Source organism: Lonchura striata, chromosome 4, assembly GCF_050655825.1.
Source record: "Lonchura striata isolate lonStrDom1 chromosome 4, ASM5065582v1, whole genome shotgun sequence".
In the NCBI taxonomy this organism is placed as follows: domain Eukaryota; kingdom Metazoa; phylum Chordata; class Aves; order Passeriformes; family Estrildidae; genus Lonchura; species Lonchura striata.
Window position 1 is genome coordinate 36375577 of NC_140706.1, and position 27567 is coordinate 36403143.

General features: G+C 39.4%; 1 protein-coding gene across 2 annotated transcripts in view; it reads right to left on the bottom strand.

Moving 5' to 3' along the window:
* Positions 1 to 3843: 3843 nt before the first annotated feature.
* The window catches only part of GALNTL6 (polypeptide N-acetylgalactosaminyltransferase like 6), a 437146-nt gene continuing 413422 nt past the window's right edge, over positions 3844 to 27567 (bottom strand). For both annotated transcript variants that reach the window (XM_021552775.4, XM_021552857.4), the window contains 3 exons: positions 24962 to 25078; positions 18960 to 19109; positions 3844 to 13119 (listed from right to left, as the gene is read on the bottom strand). In XM_021552775.4, the coding sequence (XP_021408450.2) occupies positions 12952 to 13119; positions 18960 to 19109; positions 24962 to 25078 (435 nt within the window). In that variant the 3' untranslated portion in view covers positions 3844 to 12951. The remainder of the gene's footprint in view (positions 13120 to 18959; positions 19110 to 24961; positions 25079 to 27567) is intronic.

The following is a 27567-nucleotide window of genomic DNA, read 5'->3' on the forward strand; positions in this document are numbered from 1 at the left end:
ACTTCATTTAAAAAATGTAATCTTTAAATGCATACACAAACTGCTGTTAAATGGTCTGCAAATCATTGCTCTTCTGGGCAGAGTAAATATTTTGTGATTTTGTAAATATAAACTGTTGTACCTTCATCTGAAATGCAAACTGTTTTCTTTATTACTGATATAATAATGTTTTTTTAAAATATGAGCTGCACTATTTGTATATGTCACCACTGTGCTCGGACACCAAGTAAAGAATATTCCAGCAGGCAAATAATAGAAAAATATTTAGTTCCCCTTCTTCAAACATATGCTTTAGAAGGGAAAAAATTTGGTTGATGGAAGCTCTCAGGGGAACTGGAAACCTTAATCATGACTAGACTTCCCTTAATTTCATCACATATGCATTCACAAGACTGTTCTAAGAATCACCACAGTTCCAGTCTTTAGGTGTAAGCTAGCTGAAGATTATCTTAGTAATAGGTCAGGTGACGATCTAATTCAAGAGAATAGTTTTTTTTTTTTCACATGGAACAGAAATTCAGCAATATTCCATATACTAAAAGTATCTAACATACAGAACATGATATTTATTGTTGTTGCTTTTCATTTACTAGAAATTAGGATGTGGCAGCTCCTAAACCAACATACGTATTTCTTAACAGAAAAGCTGTGCTTCCCCACCTTCCCCTCCCACAAGCTGCAACCTCAGAAAAAAGTAAATAGACAGTTCTTGCTCTCAGGTCTATAACTGCAAATGACTTCATGAACTCCCTTCTGATACTGACACTTGACTTGGCAACATCAAGAAGTTTAATCACTGACCTTATTTTTGCTTGGTGTGGTCTCATGTCAGTTGTGTGTCCCAGTCCTTGAGGAGTCAGGGGTCAAACCTTCTTAAAGAGCCACAAATGCAGGTTTCTTGTAATGAACATGGAGAAGGCTCAACTGGTCACTAAGAAGGAGGTACAAACAAGACCCCAAGTGTAACAGCTAAAAAAACCCCAACCCCAAACTTGTAACAGCTTTATATAAATCTTTGACATGGTCTGTTGCAATGTGGGATTGATGAGGAGCTGGCAGTTCCTGCTCCTGATTGCAGTCTCCTGTGCTGGTGGTGCCTGCATGGACCCTCCTGGGTCACCTGAAGCATATGGGATAGCCTAAGGAGGCACATCAGGAGGAAGCCAACGATGACTGGTTTCCTGCTCTCCACTGGAGTTCTGGGAAACACTGAGGAGATGACAATAACCAAGTAATCCAAACAAAGTGCACATCTCCTCTAGTTCAGGCAGTAGCTACAGAGCCAACCTCTGTGGCAAAGGGATTAGTTTGAAGACACTACTACCGAGGTTAGTGTCCCCTAGCTGCACTTTCTGAACTCTTCCCACTTCTCTGTCTGTTAGGAGACCCTATCCTACGTACTAGTTTTGCTTCCTCCTGCCAAAATAAAAGTTTACCCTGGCGTTTCCTTGAAGTAGAAGCTTACCAATTCTAAATCAGAAGGCATGTTTAATTAAAACAGTGGTGAATATCACTTGTAAATCACTTAGGCAGAAGAGCAATCATCCAAATACAAACATGCCACCAGACACCCTCTTCTGCATCTACTCACCAAGGCTTCCAGCTGAAGAAGTCACTACAATTTTCTTTCAAAAATCAGAGATACTGGTGCTGACCAGGAGTGCAGGCACATCTCCTTCCCACCTGGCTGGGGCAGCATGTTGTCCAGTCTTTAGGTTAGTTGAAGATTATCTCAGTTGCAGACAGGCAACACTCCTCCAGCTGGTGCAGGGAATTACCAGGCAGAGAAGCACGGATGCAAACACCACCACCGAGCAGCTAATGTTCAGAGCTATTGACCAAGCTGAGGGTGCACAGGCCTTTTGTGATGGAGTTCAAGGGCAGCTGCCCTATGCAAGCCCTAAGGTGGAGCTATGTCTGTAGGCTGAGATCTTGTTGCTGACTTCCTCTGTCAGAGAAGCTCTGCTACCTCTGCAAGGAGCTGCCCAGGCAGCAGGATCTCAAAGCAGTATCTCACTCTTCCCCATCCACAGACATTGCAGAAGAAGGAGGGAGGCAGGAGGTAGGAGCCAGACTTGGATTCTTTCCTTCTTGACTAGCAGGAATACATGACAGCATCTCAGCCTGGAAGTAAGAGTCAAAGTAGAAACCAGTCTCCCTGTCTCTCTTCCCAAGCTGAGAAGCTGTATTTAGAGTTGATAACATGCTCCAGTAACTGTTGTGCAACTCTCGTCTCTCACATTCTTGCAGCCAGGGACAGGACATTAATTTCAAAGCAAGATGCAGTTTCTCCTCCTTTCTCTTCTCCCTGCAACAAGTCTTATTACTCTCCTAATACACCGGTACCTGCAAGAGCTCTTTAAAGCTTTTTCCTTGAAGGTTTGCACCTGATATTATCAAAGGTAATTAGATAATTGACACACAATTCACAGAAGGCTCTCTGGTTTCTTTATACGTGGCATTTTCCTTGGGCTGTGAACTTTAAATGATACAAATGGGAAAATTCTCTGTTATTTTACAGCTTTTAACTTTAGGCTATATTAAAACTAATGCCTGATTGATCTTGATGTATCTAAACCACTTTATTGTTCTTTTAGTAATAATTCTTCTTTGTTCATAGTTGCTCTCTTGCCAAGGGTCATGACTGTAATGTTAATGACTCCAGTCGCTTTAGGAACTTGATAGAAGTTTTTACTATTTGTCAAAGGCCCCTGACTTACAATTTGTTTTGTTGTAATAATCACCATTTCAGTGGGAAGATATTTACCAAGTTTTGTTTAACAGAACTGCCTGTAAGAAATTAATCCCAAACAGTTTAAGTGGAAAGGTTAGGTAGAAAATCACAACTTTTCCCCCTGATTGGGCTGTCTTCAGTTTGCATCTAACTACAGTATCCTTTAAGGTCCCTAGACAAGAAGGAGTCACATTTTCAATGAATGCTTATAGTTCTCTTAGTTTTGCTAGTTTTGATGTTCAGAGGTTTTTGGAAGCAATGTTCACCTTAATTGCTACCTCAGAAACAAAAATTAGACTGTGTTCACTTAAATCTTACCACAACTCTGCCATATGCAGTAGATATCAGGGATGGATTTAATAGATGATTTTCAATTAGAAGATTTTAGGATAGATGTACAGCACTGAAGAACTGAAGTGTATGGGTATGCATAAAATTAAGTTATAGGACTTAAAGAGACACCAAATTAAAAAAAAAAAAAAGAAAGACAATTCCTTTAAAGATAAATAATATCTAATAATCAACTCTTTTTTCCTTAGTCTTTGAAGATGATTGGCTAATACTGTTCTTCTATATGACTCAAGCTTTTGCAGTTAATCCTCTTTATGAAGATGATGCATTTTATGTCTTATCAGTTGTAGGTACAAGGACTAGTGGTGCTGGGAATTTCTAGGGCTTTTTTTTTTGTTGCTTTGTTGGTGGGTTATTTTTGATGTGGAAGTGGGACAAATAAATCTTGACTTACATGATTTTTTACTGGAATCAAGTCCTCACAAACTTTTTCAATGTTTCCTTACTTGTCACTTGAGGACTATTATGTGTATACAACCATTTTGTCCCCAGTTGTTTATTTCTATTATTTAGGTGGCCATTCAAGACATGATTTACAGTTTTCCTAGAGCTAACAGTGCTCTTTGTTAAAGGAGATGACTCTGTTTTCTCTTTCTTTTGATATTACACAGTTGGCATGGCTGGAGGTGTGGGAATGGAAGCACAAATATGACCCTGGGCAGCCCTGCAGCTGGTTGGACTAGTCCGGTTCTTCACCCACCCCACAGAGCAGGTTATTTTAGCAGCAGCAGATGTACAGCAAACTGAAAAACTTATGCTGTAGCTTCTGAGAGGTATTTATTCATTCAGATCATGGTAATTTTTTGAAACTGCTGTTCAGCAATCTCTTACTTTGTATCCTGCAACGTAATACATCCAAATATAAAATAGGACAGGTGTACAATTTTTATTCCATAGTTCAGCTTCTTAATTACAGTCCAGAAATTTACAGGCATGTATGTGCTGTCTGTAAATCTTTTAAGCATGTCCTGAAAACATTATTTTAATGCATAAGAAGTTGGTCAGTTTTTACAGCTGTTGTTTAATAACATCTAAGACAACTATCTCAGATTAGTCAGCACAGAAGTGTATGTTTTCATTTTACTTATGATAATGTATATATTACTAATTGTAGTCTATTGTATAATACTTCAAATGCACACATCTGAAAATATTTCCCCCATTTTTTAGAGAGCTATATTTCCTAAATCACAATAACCAAACATTTTGACCTTGTTTCACAGAAAATTAGACAACTCCTTTGTCCTTTTGATTGATCTCTACTATAGCTGCATATCAGCCCAGCTCATTTCTGTCTGTCTTGCCTACTGGGACATTGGACAGGGGTCAAACAAAGCTGTCTCCAGTTCTTCTTGGCCCTTTATATATAGTTTATAATAGTTGAATTGCCAGGAAATGTTTTATCCTGAATGTTGTTTAACAGCAAGTGAAGGCTGTAATTCCAGACTCTCAGAAAAGTGAGAGAAATGGATATTTTGCAGGATACCTGCAGAAAAGCATGTTTATTCACAGAGATGCCTGGAAAACACTCTGACCATCAGAAAGACTAGTTTATAAGCAGAAGCATCTCAGAGGCTCAGAAGGGACCACATATTTCTATTTTGCTACCTAGCACTTGTTAACCGTGTGTGTGTGTGTGGACTGGACTGGACTGCTGTGAGGTGTTGAGAGATGTGCAATGAACCACATTACCTGGAGAGCTGTGGGCAATATCAGCCAGCAGAGTTTGAGGTGAAAAACTGCTGTCAGGTCAAAGTTCGAAGGAATGTATCCCTTTTCAGGATAACAACTGTGCAGAACAATCTCCAACTCCAGAGAAAAGGTTTATACAGCCATGCTGCAGATTTGTATGAAAAACTAACAGCAGAGGCCTGATGCATCACTATCCTTCTAGATTACTGTGATATGTTTTGATGTAGAGCAGTAGCTGCAATTTGGAGGCTGATACGACAGTAATAAAGGAAAGCAAACTTTAGCATCATAGAATCATACAGTGGTTTAGGTTGGAAGAAACCTCAAAAATCATCTCATTCCAACTCCCCTGCTGTGGGCAGGGACACCTTCCATTAGACCAGTTTGTCTGAAGCCCCATTCAACCTGGCCTTCAACACTTCCAGGGATGGGGTATCCACAACTGCTCTGGGCAACCAATTCCAGTACCTCACCATCCTCACAGTAAAGAATTTAGTCCTCTCTTTTCCAGGCTGGACAACCCCAATTCTCTCAGCCTTTCCTCACAGGAGAGGTGTTCCATCCCTCTAACAAACTTGGTGACCCTGCTCTGCATTTGCTCCAACAGATACATGTCCTTCCTGGGGCCCCAGGGCTGGATGCAGGTGGGGTCTCATCAGAGCAGAGCAGAGCAGAGGGGCAGAATCCCCTCCCTCATCCTGCTGGCCACGCTGCTTTTGGTGCAGCCTAGGACAGGATTGGCTTTCTGGGCCATGAGTGCACATGGCCAGATCATGTTCGTTTAGGAGGTCTTATTTTTCTTTTGTATGAAATTACCATTCCTTGGCTGACAATGCTTTGGACAGTGCATTTGTACAGCCTTTACACTGGTACACAGGTTTCCTAGGAATTTGTTTAATGAAAGGACAGGGTATAACTTTAATCCATATGTTCGTGTTGCAAATAAGCTGTGGTGGTGCATAAAGATATACAGGAAACCAGTGAAAGGATTCTCTTCTAGTAGTAAGAACAGGGTGATGTTTTACTGCCATCTCTGCAATTGTTGCTTTGATAATGGGAATCATTATAGATATTGATTTTCCTGACATGCTGGGGAATAAACTAGAGCCCAGTACATCTGTAAGCAAAGGGCTTCTGCACATTGGACAATCTCTCTCTTTTTGTAAATAAAGCCCCTCTGACTCTCTGCAGCTTGACTAGAGGTTAACCTGTATCATGCACTCATCACAGATTACACATCCACTTCAGATTTGGAATAATGCCTTCAGTAAAAGTTGTTATAACCCCTTGTCAGCTTATAAAAAAAACCCACTTTTAAAAATAATTCTACTCAGTTTCTTGTATCCAAATTAGCTCAATAGGGATAATCAAAGGTTAAAAACTTGAAGTCAAGAAGTTCAGCTGCTTCTAAATGTTTGTATAAAGTATATCCACTGAAGAAAATGCTTCATGCTATTACATACTCTCCACTCTGGGCAGCACTCAATTTTAAAAATGGATGAGAAAGTAGATGACCAATGTAATTTCTTTTCCCTCAAAGATGTTTGTCTATGAGCTATAACTCTTCCACGGACAAAATCTGCAGTGAGACTGGCCCATGATGACAAAACTTCTGTCCTGCCTTTCTCAGGTGCCTTTCTCCTTCCCATCCCTCTGCTAGAACAAGCCAGGTTACCTGAGGCAGAAGGGCTTGAGGGTCTGCCAAGTCAAGATCAAAACAGCTTTAGTCACTCTTATCTTGAGGAAGGGATCTGCAACAGCAGAAACACCTTTGGCACAGACCAGAAAGGCAGGAAGAAAGAAGATCAGGATTCTGGCAGATAGCGAGTCAGCAGAAGGGAAGAAACACAAAACAGAAAAAAAAAAAAAAATCCATGAAATAACTGAAACACACAAAAGAAGTGAATGCTACAAGGAGCCATGAAGGCAGAGCCCCAATGTTCTTTAAGAGCTGTATGTGATATCTGAAGAGAAACACTTGTTATCTTGATCCACAAAGGGAGTAGGCAGAGCTACTTCACGCTGATCCAAGTTGACATTTCCTAGGAAAATTTAGTTAAACACTTTTCTTCTTTCAAAAAAGCCTGAGATAGAGACAAATATTAAACTGAGGTAAAAAAGTGGTATAATGTTCTGCTTCTACATACTATCTAAAAAGCAGCCTCAGGAACACACACACATACCTTTAGTGGAAAACTCAGAACAAACTCAGGGTCCATCAAAGCTTTTCTCTGTTGTGATCATGTTATTTCAAAATCAATACATTTCACACTAGGCAGTTCTTATTCTAAATTTAGGTCCTTGCAAAAGGGCTTGATTGCCTCTCAGTTCCCAAATACTTGTGATGGAAATAAAAATGCAAGCCCCACTATGAAGAGGTATCCAAAACTATCAGTGGCTGACCCTTGTAGGTCACATTTCCTTCATATACAGAATTAAATCTGATTCCTAATTTTTCCCTTTTACCACTTATTTCCTCCTTCCTCTCTCAATTAAACTACCATCTCCTAATCTCACCATTTGGCCTTTCACCTCCTTGAAAGCTCACAATTCTTGATCTTCTTAATCTATGATCATTACCATCAATCACTTCTTTAAGCAAGTGAAATCTTTTTTTTCACAGAGGGATGCCAGAGGCCTACAGATCTTTTGGGTCAATAATATTGTTTTAGTTCTGGTGCCAGTTGAGGTTTTTGACTAAACTGTGCCTAGTGCTATCTTTTGCTGATTAGATGCTCCAGAGTCATCAGAAGAAATTTGCTTGGACTGTGGTTCCTTCCAGGTTGAGTCATTTAGTGGGGAGATCAAAGATTAACTTAATTAAATCAACTACTACTTTCACAGTGTTAGTGATCCTGCTAAGATTAATGAGGACTAAAGTTAATGAGGACCAAGTTTTCCTTTCCTCTGTCTTAGTATCTTTAAGATAGTACTACTCACCAGACTTGCATCATCGCAGCTTCCCTCACATTCTGTACACTGTCCATTATATCTATATATCTATATATCTATATCTATATCTATATATCATCTGCTTCTCTGAAATGGATCATTCTGAGTTTTCCTACATCTTTTACTGAGTATAAGCTTGTCTGCTGTCCCACTTTGCAAGGCTCCTTCTCATTCACCTATTCTCTGAAGCACCAACCAAAGTGGCTGAACAAAATACACAAATTTCTCTTTGTGTATAATTTACCTACTGGACAGTGGTGTGGTAAATACACCTTTAGGTAACCACAAATTATTATTGTTTTAACCCATGTCCTCTTTGCTCTCCTGTTGTTTGCATTGTTTTTTTAAGGCCCACTGAAGGACCTACTGCACTGCCAGGTCCTGTAAAAAAGAAAAAAATACTAAGATAACAGAAACCTTAGAAACAAGGAAAATCTTAAGGCATACCAGATTGCAATGTTTGAATGCAATTTTTTCAGAAGCTTTTCCTAGATTTTTTCTCCTGTGGCACCACGTTGTCCAAACAGTAACACCAGTTTCAGAAGTCCTGTCCTAGGAGTAGTACCACTGATATTAATGATACATTGAAAGAACAGAAAATCACTTCATAGAGCAAATGTGTTTTCTGAATGCTGCTGAAGCTTTGGAAATGTGATGCATTTCTCTGAATTTCTCTAGCTAAACTTTCTCATTATTTGTTTTTACATAGGTTTCTTACTTTTTAGAGATTTTTTTATATGATCTGATTTTCTTAAATACAGTGCATTCAGAATTGTAAGAAGGAAAGAGGAGAGAAATATTTCAGGAGATGTAAGAACAGATTTGTGTATTATATGTGGTTAAAAAAAAACTGTCAGCAACTAACCACACAAATTCACTACATTTTTAAAATTAAAAATCTTAAATAGAAAGTACTACACATTAAAGATTTAATAACTCTATTAATTATTTATCTAAGATTTTCCAGTCAAAAGATACTATCTTAGCAAACATTTAGCAAAGTCTCTTGGTACACTAGACATAATAGGTATTTTTCTTTGGGTTTTTATGTTACCTTTTGGTTTACATTTCATAATTTTTAAAAGGCTTTTCAAAACTTTCAAAAAGGGCAAGATCCTAAAAATGTTATGTAAAAGCATCTTGAATCCCTGTACTTTTTAAAAGAGAATATGGAACATATTTGGGAAGGGGGTTAAAAAAAGGAATAAATGAACATTATAATACTAGTACTAGCTATAAAAATGTTACTTCTGAACACCTTCTGTTCTTTTCAAGGGCTTTGAAATTATTTCCCTAACAACCTTGTTGAATTAAAAAAGAAAAATTAAACCATTAACACACTCCTGTTTCTTAACATACATGCTGTGTTCACTTGAAATGTACTGGGTTATCAGCTTACAGATGCTCTTTAAATAGCACATAGATGTACCCCTGGTGTCAGTCACACCGAAAGCATGCCAGTACTGCCTTCCTAAAATGCTCCATCTCCAATCCATCCACATAGGCTAAAAGACTCTCCCTCACTCAGTCCCTTGCAGAAGTTATCAGTAAAAATGCAAAAGAATTGTGATTATGACTTTTTTTTTAAACAAAGGTAACATCCACTCCTGCAGAAGTGCCACCTATCTAATCAATTTGGTCAAGCTATTTATACATGTTTCTTCTGTGTGGCATAAGATTTCACTAAGATCACTGGAGAAGACATTGATGCCTGGTAAATTGCCAGTAATCAAAGGTTGTTAAGTGCTTGTCAGCCTCCTTTCAAGCTTAGTCTATCTTTATCATGAGGCAGACTTAGTTGATCAGCTAGAGACCATTCATTCACAAATGGATCACACTCAGGAATAATGCATGATATCATTAAAATATCCATATAGCCGCAGAAACATTTGTTCTAAAGCAATCTCTTTTTTTCTGAAATAAGACTGTGGCCAATGAAAATGAAATCTTGTCATGTCTCTGCAACAAGGCTACTCTCCCACACATGAAAGGCTTTGCTTCCCAGCTCCTCCTCTCTCCTTTGAGCCCTGTCCCCCAAGGCCTCTGTTTAGCTTAGATTCTGGAATATATGCAGGAAAAGATATGCTATTTTAGAGTTTTAGTTGCACTTGGAGTTTATTTCAGTTTTTCCAGTTGCTCTCTCCAGTTATAGTAGTTTGTTGGCCACAAAAGAAAAGGCCAGTTAACCTTAAATGGAAAACATTTAGGGTAGATGCTGATGAACTCTTACGGATACAAAGATCTTCTTTTCACGTCTTGATTAAAGCTATTAAATAATAAATTGAAAAAAAACTGAAGCAAGTCATTAGTTAGAGAAATCAGGATACCTCCACTGAAATGATGAGCCCACATTACTTAATTCCACCTGTGCACTACATTTAAAATATGTTCAGAACTACCTGGTATTAGAAAAAGAAATCTGTGAAGAAATTTTATAGTCTTTTGAAAAAATGTGTCAGAGTTAAATGCTCCTGGAGAAATATCAGAGGAAGATACATCTCTCCAACCTACCAAATTGCTCATAAGTTTACAGGCTGGAAAAGATATGGTTGCAGGAAGAATTAAAGAAATTCTGAATGGTAAATCAATAATGAAATATTGTGATCAGTGGAAACCTTTGGTGAACACCCAGGACAGACTTGAAGTGAAAGGTAGTGATGATAATTTATTATTAATAAAACTTTTCTTGAAGGAGTCCTGTGAAAGGACTGTTCTCTTTCTCTACAACTGACTAGCAGTCATATGGACTGCTTTCTTACAAAGACTGCTAGAGTTTACAATTTGTGATCAGCTACAAGTAAGTGGAAGGCTTCCTTTGTCAGTGTAAGGTGCTGTGCAATATGACTCAACAAGGGCTGTAAAAGGCATAGATTTTCTCTGCCCTAATAGCAGCTTATTTCCCATCAGACATCTCAAAATCAGACCACTGAGATGCAGTCAGACACTGAATGATAGATATAACCCTACCAATCTGCTCTGGTTTAGCAATCCTCCTTTGCCTCTCTATTTTTGGCATAGAGTGTTGCTTCCAGGACTGACAGTTTGGGGCCAGTTACAATCAGCAGCTTGAGGGCTGCATTTGTATTTGAGGCAGCCATTTTCTTCTTTTCCCAAACCCTTTTTCCTCATGATAAGGCTGCAAATAAATGATGCTGTGAGCACCGCACCTGGGAAAGCTGAGAGTTTGCAGAGACTAGGCTGGTTCTGTGTACTGACAGCCAAACAAAACTGAAGTATCCTCATACCAGAAACTTGATTCTTCTGTTCCTGAGCACACCATATCTTCAAATTAAATTTAAACAATACCTAAACAAGCTCACTTATTTTAAAATCATAAAATGACAACTCTGTGAAACACATCCCTTTAAATTATTTGAAAGATCTCTTCAATAACTTGCAGCAATTGCTTAATATATTGGAAATGTCACAATTTCCCAAGTGCATACATCCTGAATGCTACAGGACCTCATTCCCCTCCTAAAACTTTCATATGACCTGCAACTACAAGATGCTGCCATAAAATAACACACTGGTACTAGAACCATCCTCTGGATGCAATCAATACTCTTTGTGCATAAACACTGCTTAAGGAGAAATAAACAAAACACAGTCACTGCACTCCCTTAAAACAGGGTAGATTGCACATCAGTATTTTGGTTAGTCAGCCACCTCATCAGCAATCAAAACAAGCAACTTAATTACAAATGTTATTTTTGGAATCTGAAAGGAGTTACAGCACAGAGGACGTGATCTATCTGCATTTATGGTGCTTTCATCTGTAAATTCATCTTTCAAGCAAAAGCCACATATTTAATTGAGATAAATTTATACTCACTCTTACCTTGAACAGTCTCAAAGTTATCAGTCACATTCCACACATCAGTATGAACTGAGAAGAACCATAGACACCCTTCCTAAAATGTTTTAGAGGCCTCTCTCTCCAACAGCTTGATAGGTCTGAGGGACCCATCAGTGTGATGGAAGTCTGTTACCCTGAATGGTGCCTGTGCCTAAAATACCAAAATATTTTAATGTGTGACATTCTTGCACTTCTTGTTTCCTCCCTCATGACATCTACAATACCATTCACTTGCTCACTGTGGAAAGTTCACATGATTTCCATCAAAGATTTCAAAAACTTTGAAACCACCCAACTGATTTCCTGTCAATTTTTCTCTCCACTCCTCTGTGGTAAGATCTTTTAAGCTGTACTGCAGGGAGCCAACATGCTTTTAGGTGATGGCAGCATACCAGTATTAATTTCACTAACCTAGTTCAGCATGCAGTATGCAATTATTTCCCACTCTCCTCCTGATTTTTTTCCCCAGCCTATTTTCAATTTAATTTATATGTTGGTAAAGATTCTATCTTTAAAAAACACAGATAGACCACAAGCCTTCCATTATGCTGCAGCTGCTGCTGTTCTATTTTTCACTAAAAAAAATCTCACCTTGTGTGAGAATGGGATTTGAATCACAATTGCTAAATATATTATATATAGAAATTTGATTGCTTTACTTTATTTTTCCTGAAGGGGGAAAATGTGAGGGAAAAACCATACAGTTCATTTCATGCTTCACTACAGTGTAATTCTAGACCCTAAGATTTCAACCATTCCTATTTTGGTAATGAATGGAATGTAAAAGGGAGGTATTTAAAATTAATTGCAGCAGTCCTGAGGGTTAAACCTGCTTAACCCAACCTTTTATTAAGAGAATGTCAACAGAGCATATATCTTGTCTAGGGAGTGCTGGAATATCATTATTCTTCTACCAGCATGTTTAATTCTAAAACCTGGGATTTCTTCAGGTTCGTGTAGGCGTCATGCACACCATAAACCCATCCCAAATCATAGCATCTGTTCTGAGCTACTCACTACAGCAGGATTTGACCTGAGAAACTCTAGAGTTTTGTTTTACTTTATTAACTTGGAGTACTTTTAAACAGTTTTTAAACAAAGTTTTTCCCTTGACCAGCAAGGGAATTTTCAGCCTGAAGTTCTCAGCAGCATCCGGTGAGGCTCTTGGCCAAATTCTCCAGATACTGTATATCCACAAGGACAGCCTGCTGGCTCTTGCTGTGGCATTTTCTTAATCCTCAGAACAGATTTCCTGGATCTAGGAAATTTAATTCCTGACTCCTTTGACCCAGATGCTGGCGAAAATGTAGTCTGCAGTCTGTACATAAATATGTGTAGTCAATTTTTTATTTTTTTTTTCCTTCTAGGAACTGGCCTTGCTGTTAAATTTTTCTAAAACAGTCATATTAATATGTTCAAAAATCCACTGTTGAGTTTCAGATAAAGGATCACATCTGTTCATGAAAATCTTCTTCTCAGCTGGGTTGCAATCTATGCAGCTGCTGCTTACCGGATGGAACAAAGTTTTGTCCTACAGGAATGAAAAAAAAATAGAATTAAGTAGCAAATGCCAGATCATTGGAAGTGTCCTAACTTTACAGAACATGGATTAAACCAGCCCTGTTTGAAATGATTTTGTGGTCTCTGTGCACTAACCTTCTGTAATAACACCAGCTATTATTAGAAAGCTGTAGAGAATAGAGTATTTTCTTCCCTTGGGCTATTATCCTTTATGAAAGTAGGGATTCAGGAAGGAGGGAGATATCATCTTGTCTTTGACTAACAACCACATAATACAATGAAAAAATATAATTTCTTTTAATATCTTTGCATACCATATATTTGCTTGGAGCCCATTTAACTGTCTGAACCTGCAAAATGGATTTGTTTGGGTTTTTTAGAGAAATCTTGCTCTTGACAATGTTGTGTTTCTTGGCAGGGGGAGCTGTAAAATCTCCAACTTGGTGAAGATGTTAAAAATGAATTATTAACTGAAGTGATGGACAGATGGACACAGGATTGATGTTCTCATCCCATTCAATGCTTGTGGCCTTGCTAAGACCAGCCACTGAAATATGCTCTCTCTCCTAATAAGATGGAAATCCTAACACTGATTTAGCTCCATATGGAGATTTTGTGAGGGTAAGCATGGATTAATTTGCTTTAAAAAGCATATTTATGATGATTAGTTTTATTAATTTTACTTCACAAAACTGGAGTGAATAGTAAGTAACCTGAGGTGAATCTTTGTGAAAGCAGTCAGTTGAGCAGGTGGTGAGTTGGGTAGTTTCAATATACTTAGTTGATGTAGGCAAGTATTTTGAGAAAGACAGATGTGGGAGTCATTAGATGATTTGAAAGTTTCCAGGGACTATATTGCATCTGTTCAAATAAATTTCAGATTACTCTTGGTAAACCACATTCAGGCTTTTCTCCTCCTACCAATGTTTGCCCTGACAGTATTTTAATACTAATCCAGGATGTGCTTACTTGCCCAGTTTGTGAGAGGGAAAAAAATCTACTTCTCAAATTGTGATTAAGAACTCACACAAATACTCTGGGTGCTGAGCAACGACCACAGAAACTTCTCTTTAAAAATACCTTACATTAAAAAAAAAAATACGGCAACAAACAGAAACAGCAGCTATTTAAAAATTTTGAAAAATTAAGTTTGTTTTTTTTTTTTTAATTTAGCAAAGATGAAATTCACTGATTTTTGGTTTGTGAAAAAATGGTAAAGTACAATGCCTCTTTTTAAAATTAATATATGCAATAAAGAACCAGGTCAAAAGTACCTTGTGCTCTGGCTGAGTGGAATGCTGTTATATCTGCCTTTCACACTATTTTACTTTCAGCACTGGCCTTTCCCTAAAAGCAGTGGATAAACACACACCCCTGCCCCACACCAAAATTCAGAGGGATGCCATCAAAGCTGACAGGACCAAACCAAAGGAGTAGAGGCCTTTCTCTCATGTTCTACAAGGACTGCAGGCAGGATACTTGAGCTTGCAAGAAGGGGGCAACTGTACTGTGTACAAAAGACTACTGTGTCCCTGCTAGGATGAGGTGGGCCTGTAAGAACTGCCAGGCACCATATGGGCTGGTGCAGGCACCCATCTGCACCTTGCCAGCTCCTCCTGTATAATAAGAGCTTGATGGAGTGGCACTGTCCAAAATCAGGACACAGTGACTGTGCCATGGCCACCCTGCCTAATGTGGGACCTTGAAGGAAAGGGGCATATGGTTTTTCTTGCAGTATAGCTGGACATGAGGGCCAGCCAAGATATTAGGAAGTCAAAGTTGGAATGTTAGAAGCTTTAATAAGACAGCTGGTACAAGAAGAAAGGAAACAGCTTCAGCACAAAAAGCTTGCTATGAAAAACACTCCAGCCTTTCCAGAATGCTGGCAGTCTTTCTTACAGAAATATCACAGGCAGATAATTTTTGAGTGAAGCATTATTGCTGCTTTTATTTAGAGAGCGTGGTTATTAGGAAAGAAGAGTGTCTTTTAAGAATAGGGACAGAGTTACTGCTCTGGAAAAACTTCTGGCTGACTTAGCTATATATAAAGGCCTGTTAATCTATCATCTCAAGCTTATGCTGATTTAAGGTCAAAGGCCAGTGGTCTTATCTTCCACTGGATTTCAGTGGAAACAGGTTTAGGACTTCAAGGGGTAACAGTTGTGTGCATCCCAGAGAAGAAATTTACAAGACAAACATATAAATTCTGCTTTACACCAATATTGAGAAACCACGAGCACTCTTGTGGAGACATTTCTAACATCTGAAAACAGCAGAATATTTTTTTCCTTCTGCATGAAGGCAAGACTGAAGATTATTTGCAGAAGGAAAAACTCCTCCATACGATAATTGGTCTTGACAGTTCAGGGGGGTTGGTAATGACACACAGAGCCTTTCATTTCTTATGGGATACTGCTGTAACTATGGCTAAAGTCAAGAGCAACTGGAAGTCATTATCAGCTGGTGGCTGTGGTAGTTTATCTGAAATCAGTTGGTAGCTCCAGTTCAGTTTCAGCAGGACTGAAGTCCGTATGATAAAAGCCACTATCACTATGACATATCTTCATTTGTCTGAGGGAATAATCTACACACCTCCTGTGTGACGAGTGAACTGACTCTTACAGTTTGTCCCTGCAGCTGTCAGGAGACTATGAGCAAACCCCCATCTTCTGGGCACAGATTTTGATGCTGCCAGTGTAGCATCTATCATAATCACTAGGCTCAGGCTAGAATTACCATATAATGAAATTGATTTTGCACAATTGTTTCTTTTTAGAGACCTACTAAATCAGCCCTCTCTTGGATACTTCTGCTCTACAAATAGCAGTAGTGGGCCTGTGGCACATAAACTGAATCATACGTTACCAGAATCAGTGCACTACCTGTCAGCCCAGAATGATATGAAAACCAGAGGTGTATTCCTTCACAAAGAGTAACAGAAATTTGTAGGCACTACTCATCATTGGCTCTGGCATGCTTAGGAATACCAAACAGAGTCAAAGAAATGGCTTTAGCTTGAGAAGCTAAAGCCATTCTCCCAAATATCTAATAATTACAGGCTATTTACAGTTATCTATCTAATGTCTTACATTGCTCCAATATGGTGCCAATATTTTTTGTCCTGGCATTACTCACATTCTTCTATTTACAACCCACAGCAATGTTTGCAGTACTGCTTGGATTTATTCTGCTCCATTGCTTCTTACAGAGTTTTCTCAAAGGTATACTTGGCTGTAGACCAGTATTTCAGATTGGTCCTAAGAAAATTGATTACTTAATACTGCAGACTTACAAGACTTCCAAATAGCTGCCCAGATGTAGTTTAAGCAGTATGGGAATAAGAAAGTTTTTTGACACATGTTTATTAGTGGTAGTTTTGGCTTCATTCATCTGAAAAGAATGTGGTTTGCACGCTCCGAGACTGCACTGCAATGAGAAGCAAAGTGCATGTAATGGGGATAGGCTGTAGATTTTTTCCAGAAGAGCATTCCTTACCCAAAGTAAAATATTAATGTATTCTACTTGCCTCTAAAATATTTAAGCTGTTTTTACTCGCCAGGATCCAAAACCAGGTTGTTACGATTTCTATGCTATAAGAAAATGAAAATGGTGCCTGGCTTCAAATTGCATTTGCAGCACTTTGTAATCACTTCACAGCCGTAACTTTTTATCAGTGACTCAAGATGCAAATGATCATGAGAAGAGACTCATCTTTAAATGAATAAAAGCCCCTTATGTTCTAGTTTATAGAAATAATATGAGATCATGATAAGAAATGCTTCATGTTAGGCATTTTAGAAGACATTGACAAGCAAAGTCATTTCTCCTAAAGCATGAGAAGTATTTTTGGCAGGATGGATACATGACCATTAGGAAGTTATAGTGTCTATAAGTTGTGCAGAGAACAGAAGAGACTGGCTGACCTGCTCTCTGTTTTTTAAAAGGAAACACTTCTTTCTTAACCACATTATTATTTGTAGGTAAAAGGCTCCAGCACAGATTGGTTTTTGTTTTGTAGAGGTGAAAACACTAAAAGTTCTATTGCCAAGATGCTTTCAAAGCTGGAAAACTATTATATCGCATATAAGGTTTTTGAAGGTGTAGCTACACTACCAGAAATCTCTAATATAAATCTGCCCTTTATCTGAGGAAACAGATGATAGGAAACATTAAAAAATACTTACTGTATAGCAAACTAAAAGTAAGCTTAAAGAAAACCATGTATATAGAATTCTATTATTCCAATGCAGTTTCTTAACTTGAAGGTTTATGCAAATTGACCAGCTTGCTGTCAGGTTGGGATTACGGTTAAGAATGTGTCAGTACTTCCATCATAACAAAACTTGTGGTGTTTCTTGCTGAGATGGAAATGCCTGTCTTGCATTGAGAATTTTTATACGAGTCCTGTCAGCCTTGTGGAAATTAAAAATGAAGCTGTGAAGAGAATTTAATAAAACTTACACTGTGTATTTTTTCCAAATGTCTTTTTTTTTTTGTTACCTGCTATATTCTGTCCTCATCAAAGGTGATGAGCCTTACAGAGTGTAGCTCCAGACCTGCATTTTGTCTTATGAGCTGGCTATATTAAGCAACAATGAAGTGCTAAGAGTATGAAAGCTTTTTGATTTGCAGCTTGGATAGGCAAAAAGATAAATCGGAAGGGTTTTGAAGCAAGAAGGGATTATTACTGCATGATAAAGTCAGATAGGCAGCAATACAACCACCACAATTTATATCCTCTAAATATCTGCCCCATACATTCTAACTTTCTTACAAGTAATACCTCAGCTTCAAAGGGATTACATTTCTGGAAAATCTTATGATGAACCTCAATTTGCAACATAAATAAGGTAAAAAGGCACAAGCTAACAAGTAGGCACTCAGAAAAAAAGCATCAGGCGAAACCTATTTTTAACGGTTCTGAATTAGTTTTGTACTATATATATTTTTAAACTAGAAAACAATATTGAGGTTTATCTGGCAAAGACCAATTCCTAGTGCTTTGGCCTCAGCTTAAATAACGTGAAGGGCAAGGCACAATGGTCAAAGAAAACTGAAATACGTGTGAGAGAAATCCTCAGCACTTCAGAGAAATCCTTATGCTGAATGGAATACATAGTTTATTAGAGAAATCTTTAATCAAGACAACTTGCTGATAAACTATTAAAAAACCCTAACAACAACAGCAACAATGAATCAGTAGCATTACCAGGACTTTTTACCCTAACTGAAGCTCTGATTTTTGTAGCTTGACCTCCTGTTTTCAATGATTTATAAAAATGGGATGAAATTCAGCAGATCAAAGTAGTGTCTAAGCTGCTTATCTTTAGTTTATGAACTCCTGCCTCCTTTGGGCTTACAGCAGTGCTTTTAATGTTGGGTGATTTTTGGTTTTGTTGGGTTTTTTTGTTCGTGTGTTTGTTTGTTTTGGTTTTTTGAGGGAGATTTTTCTGCCACTTATAATCTTTAAAATGTAGTAAAGTACATTTAACTCATGAGCAGCATGTCTTGCTGCTGTCACATTGGATGAAAATATTTCCACCAGTGCCTCTGTTAAAATGACACAAGCATCTTGAAGCGCCAGAATGGTAAACAACCTTTCAGGGAACAGATCCAATACAGACACCCTCTGAGCTGGATCAGATCCATTTTCATTTAAATTTGACCTAAATATCTGAATGCTCAAAAGGAACACGAGTATGTTTACAGAGATTACCACAAAATTAAACGGAATAGGATGTGGTAGATTGTAAAATAGAACTGCTTTGACAGGAAAGCACAAGCCTGTGCTAAACTGAATACAGGCTCAAGATGGTCTGAACCTCTGAGATGCCCCACAGTGACTCTGACCTTCCTATAGCTCCAGTGCTGGTTTCCCTTCATCCCGTGACAGTCATACAGTGTGACAGGGCTACTGTGCGAGATGGCATCGAAGCAGAACTTCCTGGTGTGAAGTGGCTCCCCGGGCCGGATGTCTTCTCTCCAACCGAAGGTGAAGAGCTGGGAAAACAATCACATATTATTAGTGAAAAATGTTTAAAATAACACACAAAATATTAATGCAGGATTCCCTTTTTGCACACCCCAGATGCTGGTTAAATGAGGTGCTGCTTGTGTATGATTCAGTGACGCCAACTGCCTTAACTAAAGTGCATCAGTGGCCATGTAGAATATACCCCAGGAAGGCACAGTCCCAGTGTCAGAGAAGGAAAAAATCTCTAGTGACAAAGTACTGCAGAGAGAACAGGGGATATGCTGCATTAAAGTCTTTAGTTACCCCAGTTAAAGCAGCACCTGTAGGCACCAAGATTTCAGCTCCCTAGGACTCAGAAAGCCATTGCCAGTGATGTTCCTTTAGCTCTCATTTGGGTCTGAACAAGCTGCCCAGAGATTTTCCCATCACAGCCTCTTTCCTATGTTTAATGAGCAGTTTCCTTCTGTTTATAAGGGACACTGTTACCATTGCCTCTCTCAACTGTCTTTTTCCCCCAAACAACACATGTTAAATGATCTTCATCTTTCTACTTTGAAACCTGTGAGCTACAGGCATCTTGTCAAAGCCCTTTTTCTCACTGCCTGAGAGGAGTCATGGAGGGTCACAGTTAATAGAGGAATCCTTCTCAATTAGACAGCAGCTGTCTGAAGTGATGCTGTGACACTGCAGTCTTTCAATCATCAGATGAAGGTGACAGTTCTGACAGCATCAAATTTAAAGACGTGGAGTGCATTTTCCTTTCCATGGACCAATCCTTGCAGGAAAGAAGTTGCAGGCTGTAAATTACTACCTAGAAGCTCTGTCAAGAGCTGTGAGGTTATTTTATTTTCTTTCTTTCTTTTTTTTTTTCTTTTTTTGAGTGAGTGCTATTCTTCAGCTTTCTACTTGACTTTTGATTTGCCATAGAAAAAAAAAAGACACTAACACTGAGAAAGTGAAGCTCTCTTTAAATGAGCAAACTTTGCTAGTAGTAACTGTTCAGCTGAGATGGTTCATGTGCAAATGCACACAGGCTCGTTATCCAGAGAAGTAGCTCCCCATACTGAGTTCAGCTCCCCATACTGAATTCAGACTGTCTCCAACACCTCACCTCAGCTGCCTTTTGGCCCTTATCTAGCACCTGCTCCTCCAGTGTGTACATTCCCTGACAGAACCAGCTCTAAACTGAAGCTTAATAAATATCAAGTGGGTCTAATCCTGAACATTTATTTAGTGGTTCCCAGGTTTTAACCTCTTCATTGCTATAGTGATCTTCTTTCCATAGTCTTCCTAAAAGAAACACCTCAAAAATACTGCATTTTCAATACTCTACCATCCTCTGAATACCACATTTGAAAGGTCTTACTGTCTTTCTTGGCTTGTAGGACCTAAATATAAGCATATATCAGGATATTTACCATTTTTTTTTCCTGTTTCTTACTGTAGGCCCTTGTTTGCTCTGTTAGCTGCTGTTACTCTCTATTTATACTTGCATTATAGGTCTTCTAGAGAGTGTTTTCTTAATCTGTCTCTGTGTCCTGCTTATTTCTTCCATCTCCCAGAGTGCATTTTACATTTATCTGCAGTAAAATGCAGTGGACAGCTTTAACCTCATTTTCAAAGCAATTTCTGCTTTTCAAAAGGTTAAGTCTTTTTTCACTTTTCTTCATGTTTCTTTGAAGCATCATCATGGACTCCCTCCAATAACTTATCATTTCACAAGCAAAGACAGAAGTAAGATTTGGTACAGAAAAGAAATACACTGCTGTTTCTTCAGGAAAAGAGAAACCTAAGACAATTTTCCTTTAACGAAAAGCCAACAAAAGCCATTTTCTTTATCTTATCCTTTACCTTTCTACAGACACATAATAAACCTAGAGTTCAAAGTGATGAATAAGAAATACCTAGAGGAATGGTGCGGAACAGTGCTTCTGTGATATTCTCACTTTCATTAGTACTACTGCAGAGAGAGATTCTATTTCAGGACCAGCCTCATCTTTCCCAGTGGGTGGCTCAGCAAATTTCTCATTCTGTGCATGAGTTGTGAGCTGAGGGACCAATTCTTGCTGCTCTCTGGACCTTGGCCTGAGGACTACTACCCCACTGAATGCATCAGTACACCTGAAAGAGCTCAAGCCAGACTTTAAATCAGATCATACTGATCCAAACTATTCCTCTGCTCTTTTCCATTCTGTGGTTTCTGAAGACTGTCAGGGGCTGTGTCCTGTTTGCAAGTCAAGACATGGTAACAACAGAGGGTTTTTATTCTCTTCCAGTGAAAACGAGGATCTGTGTAATACTAGATCTCAATGTTTAGACTAGCTTAGATTCTTTTTCCTCCTTCTTTATCCCCCCATTTTTAAAAAACAGATTTATTTTTAAATCAACAAGTATATCTTCTCCCTAGTGATATTATAAAACCAACCTTGCTAGGGACAGGAACTCAGTTTTAGGACTAAGAGTGAGAAGAGAAAAAAAAAAAAAATCAGAAAAAAGCTTATACTTCTCTATACACCAAATAAAAATAAGATGTTGCAGTTACAGACACAACATGAATGTGTACAATCTTTCCAATCTCATAATTCAAAGCTTTCCTCTTTTAAACAGCAATTTTCCTCTAGTTAAAACTGAATCTGGCCAATATAAGTATTATCTCTCCATTGCATAATGTCCAACAATGCTACATGTTATTAGCTGGAGCCCAGAGTATATAATGTTCTGCTTTGCCACCACTTGTCACTTTGGATTTCATTGTTCCTTTGTTAGAAACAAACTCTGTCACATTTTACAAGAAATGGCTGAGCCTTTTTGTACCCTTTTTGTAATTCATTCATTTTTGACTGCTTGTTGATCTGAAACAAGGCTTCACGAAATTCCCAGTCACATCATTAACAAACAGCAGGCTGATCCTTCACCTGCAACACATAGAGTTGCTGTTCATTGTTCCCTGCTGGACCCAAGAAACCCTCTGTCCTGGCTCAGTGTTGCTCATTCTCCTCTTTTGCCCTTCTCTCATACCGGAGTCTGTAAAACACAGCCCCATCCTCTGTGTTTGCAATCAAACAACCCCTCAGCCCTCATGCTTTGCCTTTTCATGTAGCCGAGCCCTGTCATGCAGTAAGTGGGAAATACAGCTTTCCAGCTTCATTTACAATTGGCACAGGGCCTGATAGAATGATTGCCTGATAGAGCCATTGGCCCGGGACTGTCTGTAGGACAAAGGCCCTTTTGATGCCATTAATGCTTTCCAGCCTGGCAATATAGCTTAATTACTCACTGTCTGGCTGGGGTCTGTCAGCTGGCACTGTGTTTGACTGTGCCATTACACTTGAGGTGACAATGTGTACCCCCATCCAAAGATTAAATGTTACATTTCAGAGCTGGGCTCTGGCTTGAACTATACCTCCAAGTACAGAAGAAAGAGGCGGGCACTTGCTGAGCCATGTTAGAGATGGTGTCTGTCCACCCATTCCTTGGCAAGGCTGAGGAACTTGATAAGAGACAGTGATACTTGTCATTTTCCTTTGCTGTTGGTAATCAGTCCAGCACAGCCTCAGTTTCCCCTGAAGCCAAAAGCTAGCTTTGGGCAGAGAAGGAAGAATGCAGTGCTGTGACATATCCTCCGGTCTCCTTTCTTCCCCTCTGGTTTGGGGAAGTTTTCCAAAACCTCAGCAACACATCCTCACTTCTCACCCATCTCCTGTTTACCAGAAAGACTGCAAGTGCCCCACAAACCTTTTGACTGCTGCTTGCCCAGCGGGGCTTGCACAGCCCTAAGGTGGAAGGTCATCTTTCTCTCCTGGGGTCTGCTAAAGGGCTGTGCCCCTGACGTGGTGGCCGAGACAGTCAGCTTTTAATTCCTGCCCTGGTAACACGACATGAATCCAGTGGCACAAAGGATCATCTCTCTCTGGCACCGATGTGTGTCGCACCGGTCACATTAAGCTTACCACTGAAATCTGTAAATTTATACCAGAAGTTACAAGTCCGCCTCAGCGTCAATCCATGCTATTAGAAATACGATAATAAAATACTTGATACTTTCATTAATTCTGCCAGTTTCTACTGGTGTATGCAGAACTCATCGAGGCTACAAATGCCGTGAGATCTGAAGAAGAGGAGCTCTGTGAGGCTGGCCCGGGGTTTGATGCCCCACTGACGAGTGTGACAGCAGTGCAGGGCTGGCCCTGAGGGTCGCCGGCCCTGAGGGGGGCTGGCCCTGAGGGGGGCCGGCCCTGAGGGTCGCCGCCCCGCGGCAGGCCGAGGGGAGCGCCGCCGTTAGGGGCGCCGGCACCGCGGCAGGCCGAGGGGAGCTGGCCCTGAGGGTCGCCGGCCCGCGGCAGCCCGGCCGGCCGCGCGGCGGCGGGCCCGTTGGGCCGGGCCGCGCTGCCCCCTGCCGCCCGCCCGGCGCTCCGCAGCCGCAGGGCCGCGGGGCCGCAGCCGCGCCGCTGCCGGGCAGCTTTCCGCCCTTGCGGGAGTGCGAGAGGATGCGCTGCTCCCCGGCAGCCCGGCGGAGACGGTTCGTGCTGTCCCTGCGGCACACGTCGAGCACCCAGGGCACACACGCCGATTTCTCCCTACCATCCTTCTCCCTTCGTATCATTTCCCCTTTGTTCCAGCCTTTACTCTTTCAAATATTTCAAGTCTCCCTTTTCTCTGCTAGCATTTTTTTCTTAACTCACCTTATCCAACTTTTTTTTTTTTTTTCCTTCTTTTCTCGTATCTGTCATTCTCAGCATTCCCCCCTCCCTTCTTGAGGAGGGTTTGGAGCTGTGCAGATTTTAAAGCCAGAGAATGCCGTGATGGGTTTAGTCTGGACCATACAACTTCTTTCAATTAACTCCCTGAATTACTGTCTTTCAGAAACAAAACAATTATATTTATCTAGTTTTGGCACCCTATCCCCATACAGTATCTTTGATAGCTATCTGAAGAATTCGTCTTTCAGCAACTTCCTTTTTTAGGTCATGTTGTCATTTACCTAAATAGAATCTTTCACCTTGTTGGTTCCATTCACTTGCAGCTCTCTTCCTGCATTTCTCAGTATCCTCAGAGCATGCTTTTTTGACCTCAGCACTTCAAATACCCCTCAGAACTCCTCTCTCCTGAGCTTTTAAGTTTTTACAAAGTGTTGTGTGACTGCCAGGTCAATTCTTCTACTCAGCATTAGAAATCTTTTACTAATCTGGGATCTTTTCCTGTGAAAGAACTCACTAAATTTGCTAATAAACGGTCAGGTTGCACTTTTCATCTGGATTCTCCTTACTCATGTTGGCAAGACCCACAGCCTGTAAGTCATGATCCCCTTCCTATGGACTCACAATGGGTAAAAAATTAGAGCTCTTTTCCTCCAGACTCCTGAGAGGAGTTTTCTACGTAACCAATCTAAATAAAAGCCTTTTTTTAGTCTTTATAATTCCTTGTCTTTTGAAATGCTTTTTTGCTTGCTTTTACCCATTTATCTCACTTATGCCTCATATTTGTTTAAAATATAACTGCTTATTGAGATAAAAGCGTAAAAACAGACAATGACTGGAGCTGTAAAAGGCTTGGTACTATAGTTAAAATGTTTTCAGGTAACTTAAGCAAACTCAACATGTTTTCATGATACATTGGAGGAGAACAGGACCTCAAAAAGCTCTCTGAGCATTGCAATTACTTTTGGAAATGAAGACAGCCCAGGTGGCTGTTGGAATTTCTGAAGTTATGTTAAGGAGTATTTTGTAAAAGCCATTAAGGTCAGTAATAATTCAAAAATATTTCTATATTTCTAAATGATTTCTGTTTTACCTTAAGAAAAAGAGAAACTATCAGAAAATGTTTAAAAACTGGGAAAGAGAAGCAGCAATGTTATTCTCTCTTTGCACCACTAAAATACCTGTTCATGTGACCATGTTCGTTCTGAGCCGTCCTTCACACAGATGTCCAGCCTCAGCTCAGTCCCTGTTGCTCCGTGTTTGCTGTCCACACACAGGTTGGCTGCCACGTTTCGAATCTGCAAAACCAAGCAGCAACATTTCACATTAAACTGGGCTGCAGAATTGAGCTTTCAGTGTCAGGGCTTCAGGAGTTTAGCTCTGAAGAACTTGAGATTGACTATCTGTTACATAAAACTGGTAAGAGTTACTTTTTACAGGGTAAAGAGCTGTGTCCTGGAATGCACTACTCTTCATAGGAGCAGCTTCAGAAGAAGCAAAGTTTGAAATATTCTGCTTAACAAATGAAAGGTAGGTCTTATGAAATACCTTCATGCAAAAAAACTAAAAAGAGTTTGAGAAGTTCAAAGCTTGTCTGTCTGCTTCTTCCATCCTATGAGAGCAAGAGAGATCAACAGTATTGGAAGGAACTGATTTCTGTACGAGTCTCAACCAGACATAGGAGCAGTCAGCATGCATTAGGAATTCAGGCATGCCTTGCTCCAATCCATGCTTTGACACAATAACACCATTGTAGATAAAGTCACACATTACTCCCTGAAGTGCATAAAATTAAAAAGTACTTAACAAGTCTGCACTGAAACTTAGGCTTTTAAAAAGTACTTAACAAATCTGTACTGAAACCTATGCTTACCCATGGAGGTTCCTCCTGCATGCCTGCTGCAAACATTGCAGTGTAACTTGTTCTTAAAAGGAAAATCTGTTCTTGAGGCTGAAACAACTGAGTAATAATTAATCTGTGACTATCAATCATACCAGTTATGTACTACTGCTGACAGGTAAATTTTCTCTGAAACATCGGGTTGAAAAGTAGATTTGCCCACTGCTACCAAAAAGAGCAAAATCCTAACTTTGTGTTGCAAATCCACACACATTTCTCCTTGAGTTCCTTAGCTGGGATAGTTAAAAATCTTTTAGACACCTGCATAATGAAAAGGATTTCTTAAAGAAACTTACTCTCTCAATGAGATAAACAGAAACTAAGTAATCAAAGTGCATGGAAACATGCACAAATTTTTAATGTACAATATATAGAAAGCAGGTGCATATTTTGACATTCTGGATGCTACTTTGATCCTTTTTTGAAAGAAAACTAGATGCTTTCTAGAATGGAGATACAATTGAGTAGTCATTTGTGCTTTTTCATGAAAAATACCTTAGAAGTTGCTGCTGTTGCCATAATATGCCAGAGAAATGTACACATTGCCATTGCAAACCTCACACACATCCAAAGGATGGAAAACTTCACAGCATTACGCAAAACATAGCAAGGAAGGGAAATCCTTGTGCATGCAAGACACATGCCAGAGCTACTCTGCTCTTTTTCTGATTCTGCAGGAGGGGATTGAGTCTATTAACCATGCTCAAGAAAGATTTACACAGATGGGAAAGCAACAGCTAGTAAGAAAATGTAAAAACTGTAAAACATAAAAACTCTCAGGAAAGGTTCCAGAAGGTGAATTTGTTTAGCTTAGAAAATTGCAGACTGGGTAAAAGATGGGGGAACATCAGTTTGAACCACCTCCAGGACCCTTTGATCCTTCACCAGAGCTCAGAGAAGCATTTAAAAAAAAATTTGGACCAGCCCAGTCCTAGGATATTGTTTCTTTTTTCAATACAATAGAAGTTGCTAAAGATGAGGTAAAACACTAGCTCTTCATACATACAATCCGGCACTGGGCAGCCCCACAATAAAAAAATGAAAGGCAATTCGTTCTCAACAACCTTCATTTTCATATTCCCCAGAAAAGAGGCAGGAAAGAATAATGAGAGGAATAGAATTTAATGTCCTATTTTTAAAGTTTCATGTGAATTGCCTTCTCCAAGTATATTTTTTTTTGGAGATTGTTCAATCATTTCTCAATGCACTTAAATTTCCATTGTATAGATAAAGATTTCTGGTCTAACATAAAATTAAATGATACATCAGTTCAGTTCTTACAGCATGCAAGTTAATTAAAATGGAACTGCTAACAATTGCCATTAATAATTGGGTATATTTATATGATTCAGAATTGTAAAATGACAGTGAATACACTCCACATCCAATTAACGCTTATTGCATTGAAAGGCTTTCATAATTTTATCTCGATGGCATCACTCCATCCCAGTCTCTGTCATTTGGACTGTGCAGTAAATGTGTTCAGGCCATTTCTTGAAAAGGCTTGAGCTGAAGCTACATTTAGTTCTTTCACTGCTGGAATCTGTCTCACATTCTTTATTTCCTCCCCTCTTCCCTCTACTCCTGAAAGATTTGCTTGAGTTAGTTTTGACTCTGTTTTTTTTGCATCTTACATTTTAGCTCATCCTTTTTTTGTTTCATCCTTTCAGCTGCAGAGGGGTCATGGTTGGGTTTTTGTTTTCTTTTTTAATAAGGCATTTCAGTCAAGTCTGTGCTTTTGTTCTCTGGCATTTCTGTGTGGCCTTGGCAGTCGCTAGAAACTGAACTGAGCCACCATGCCAGAGCCAGAGCCATGGGGACCATTCTGCCAAGCACCAGCACCACACAGCCTGCAAATCCCCTAAGATGCTTCCATGGACAAAGGAA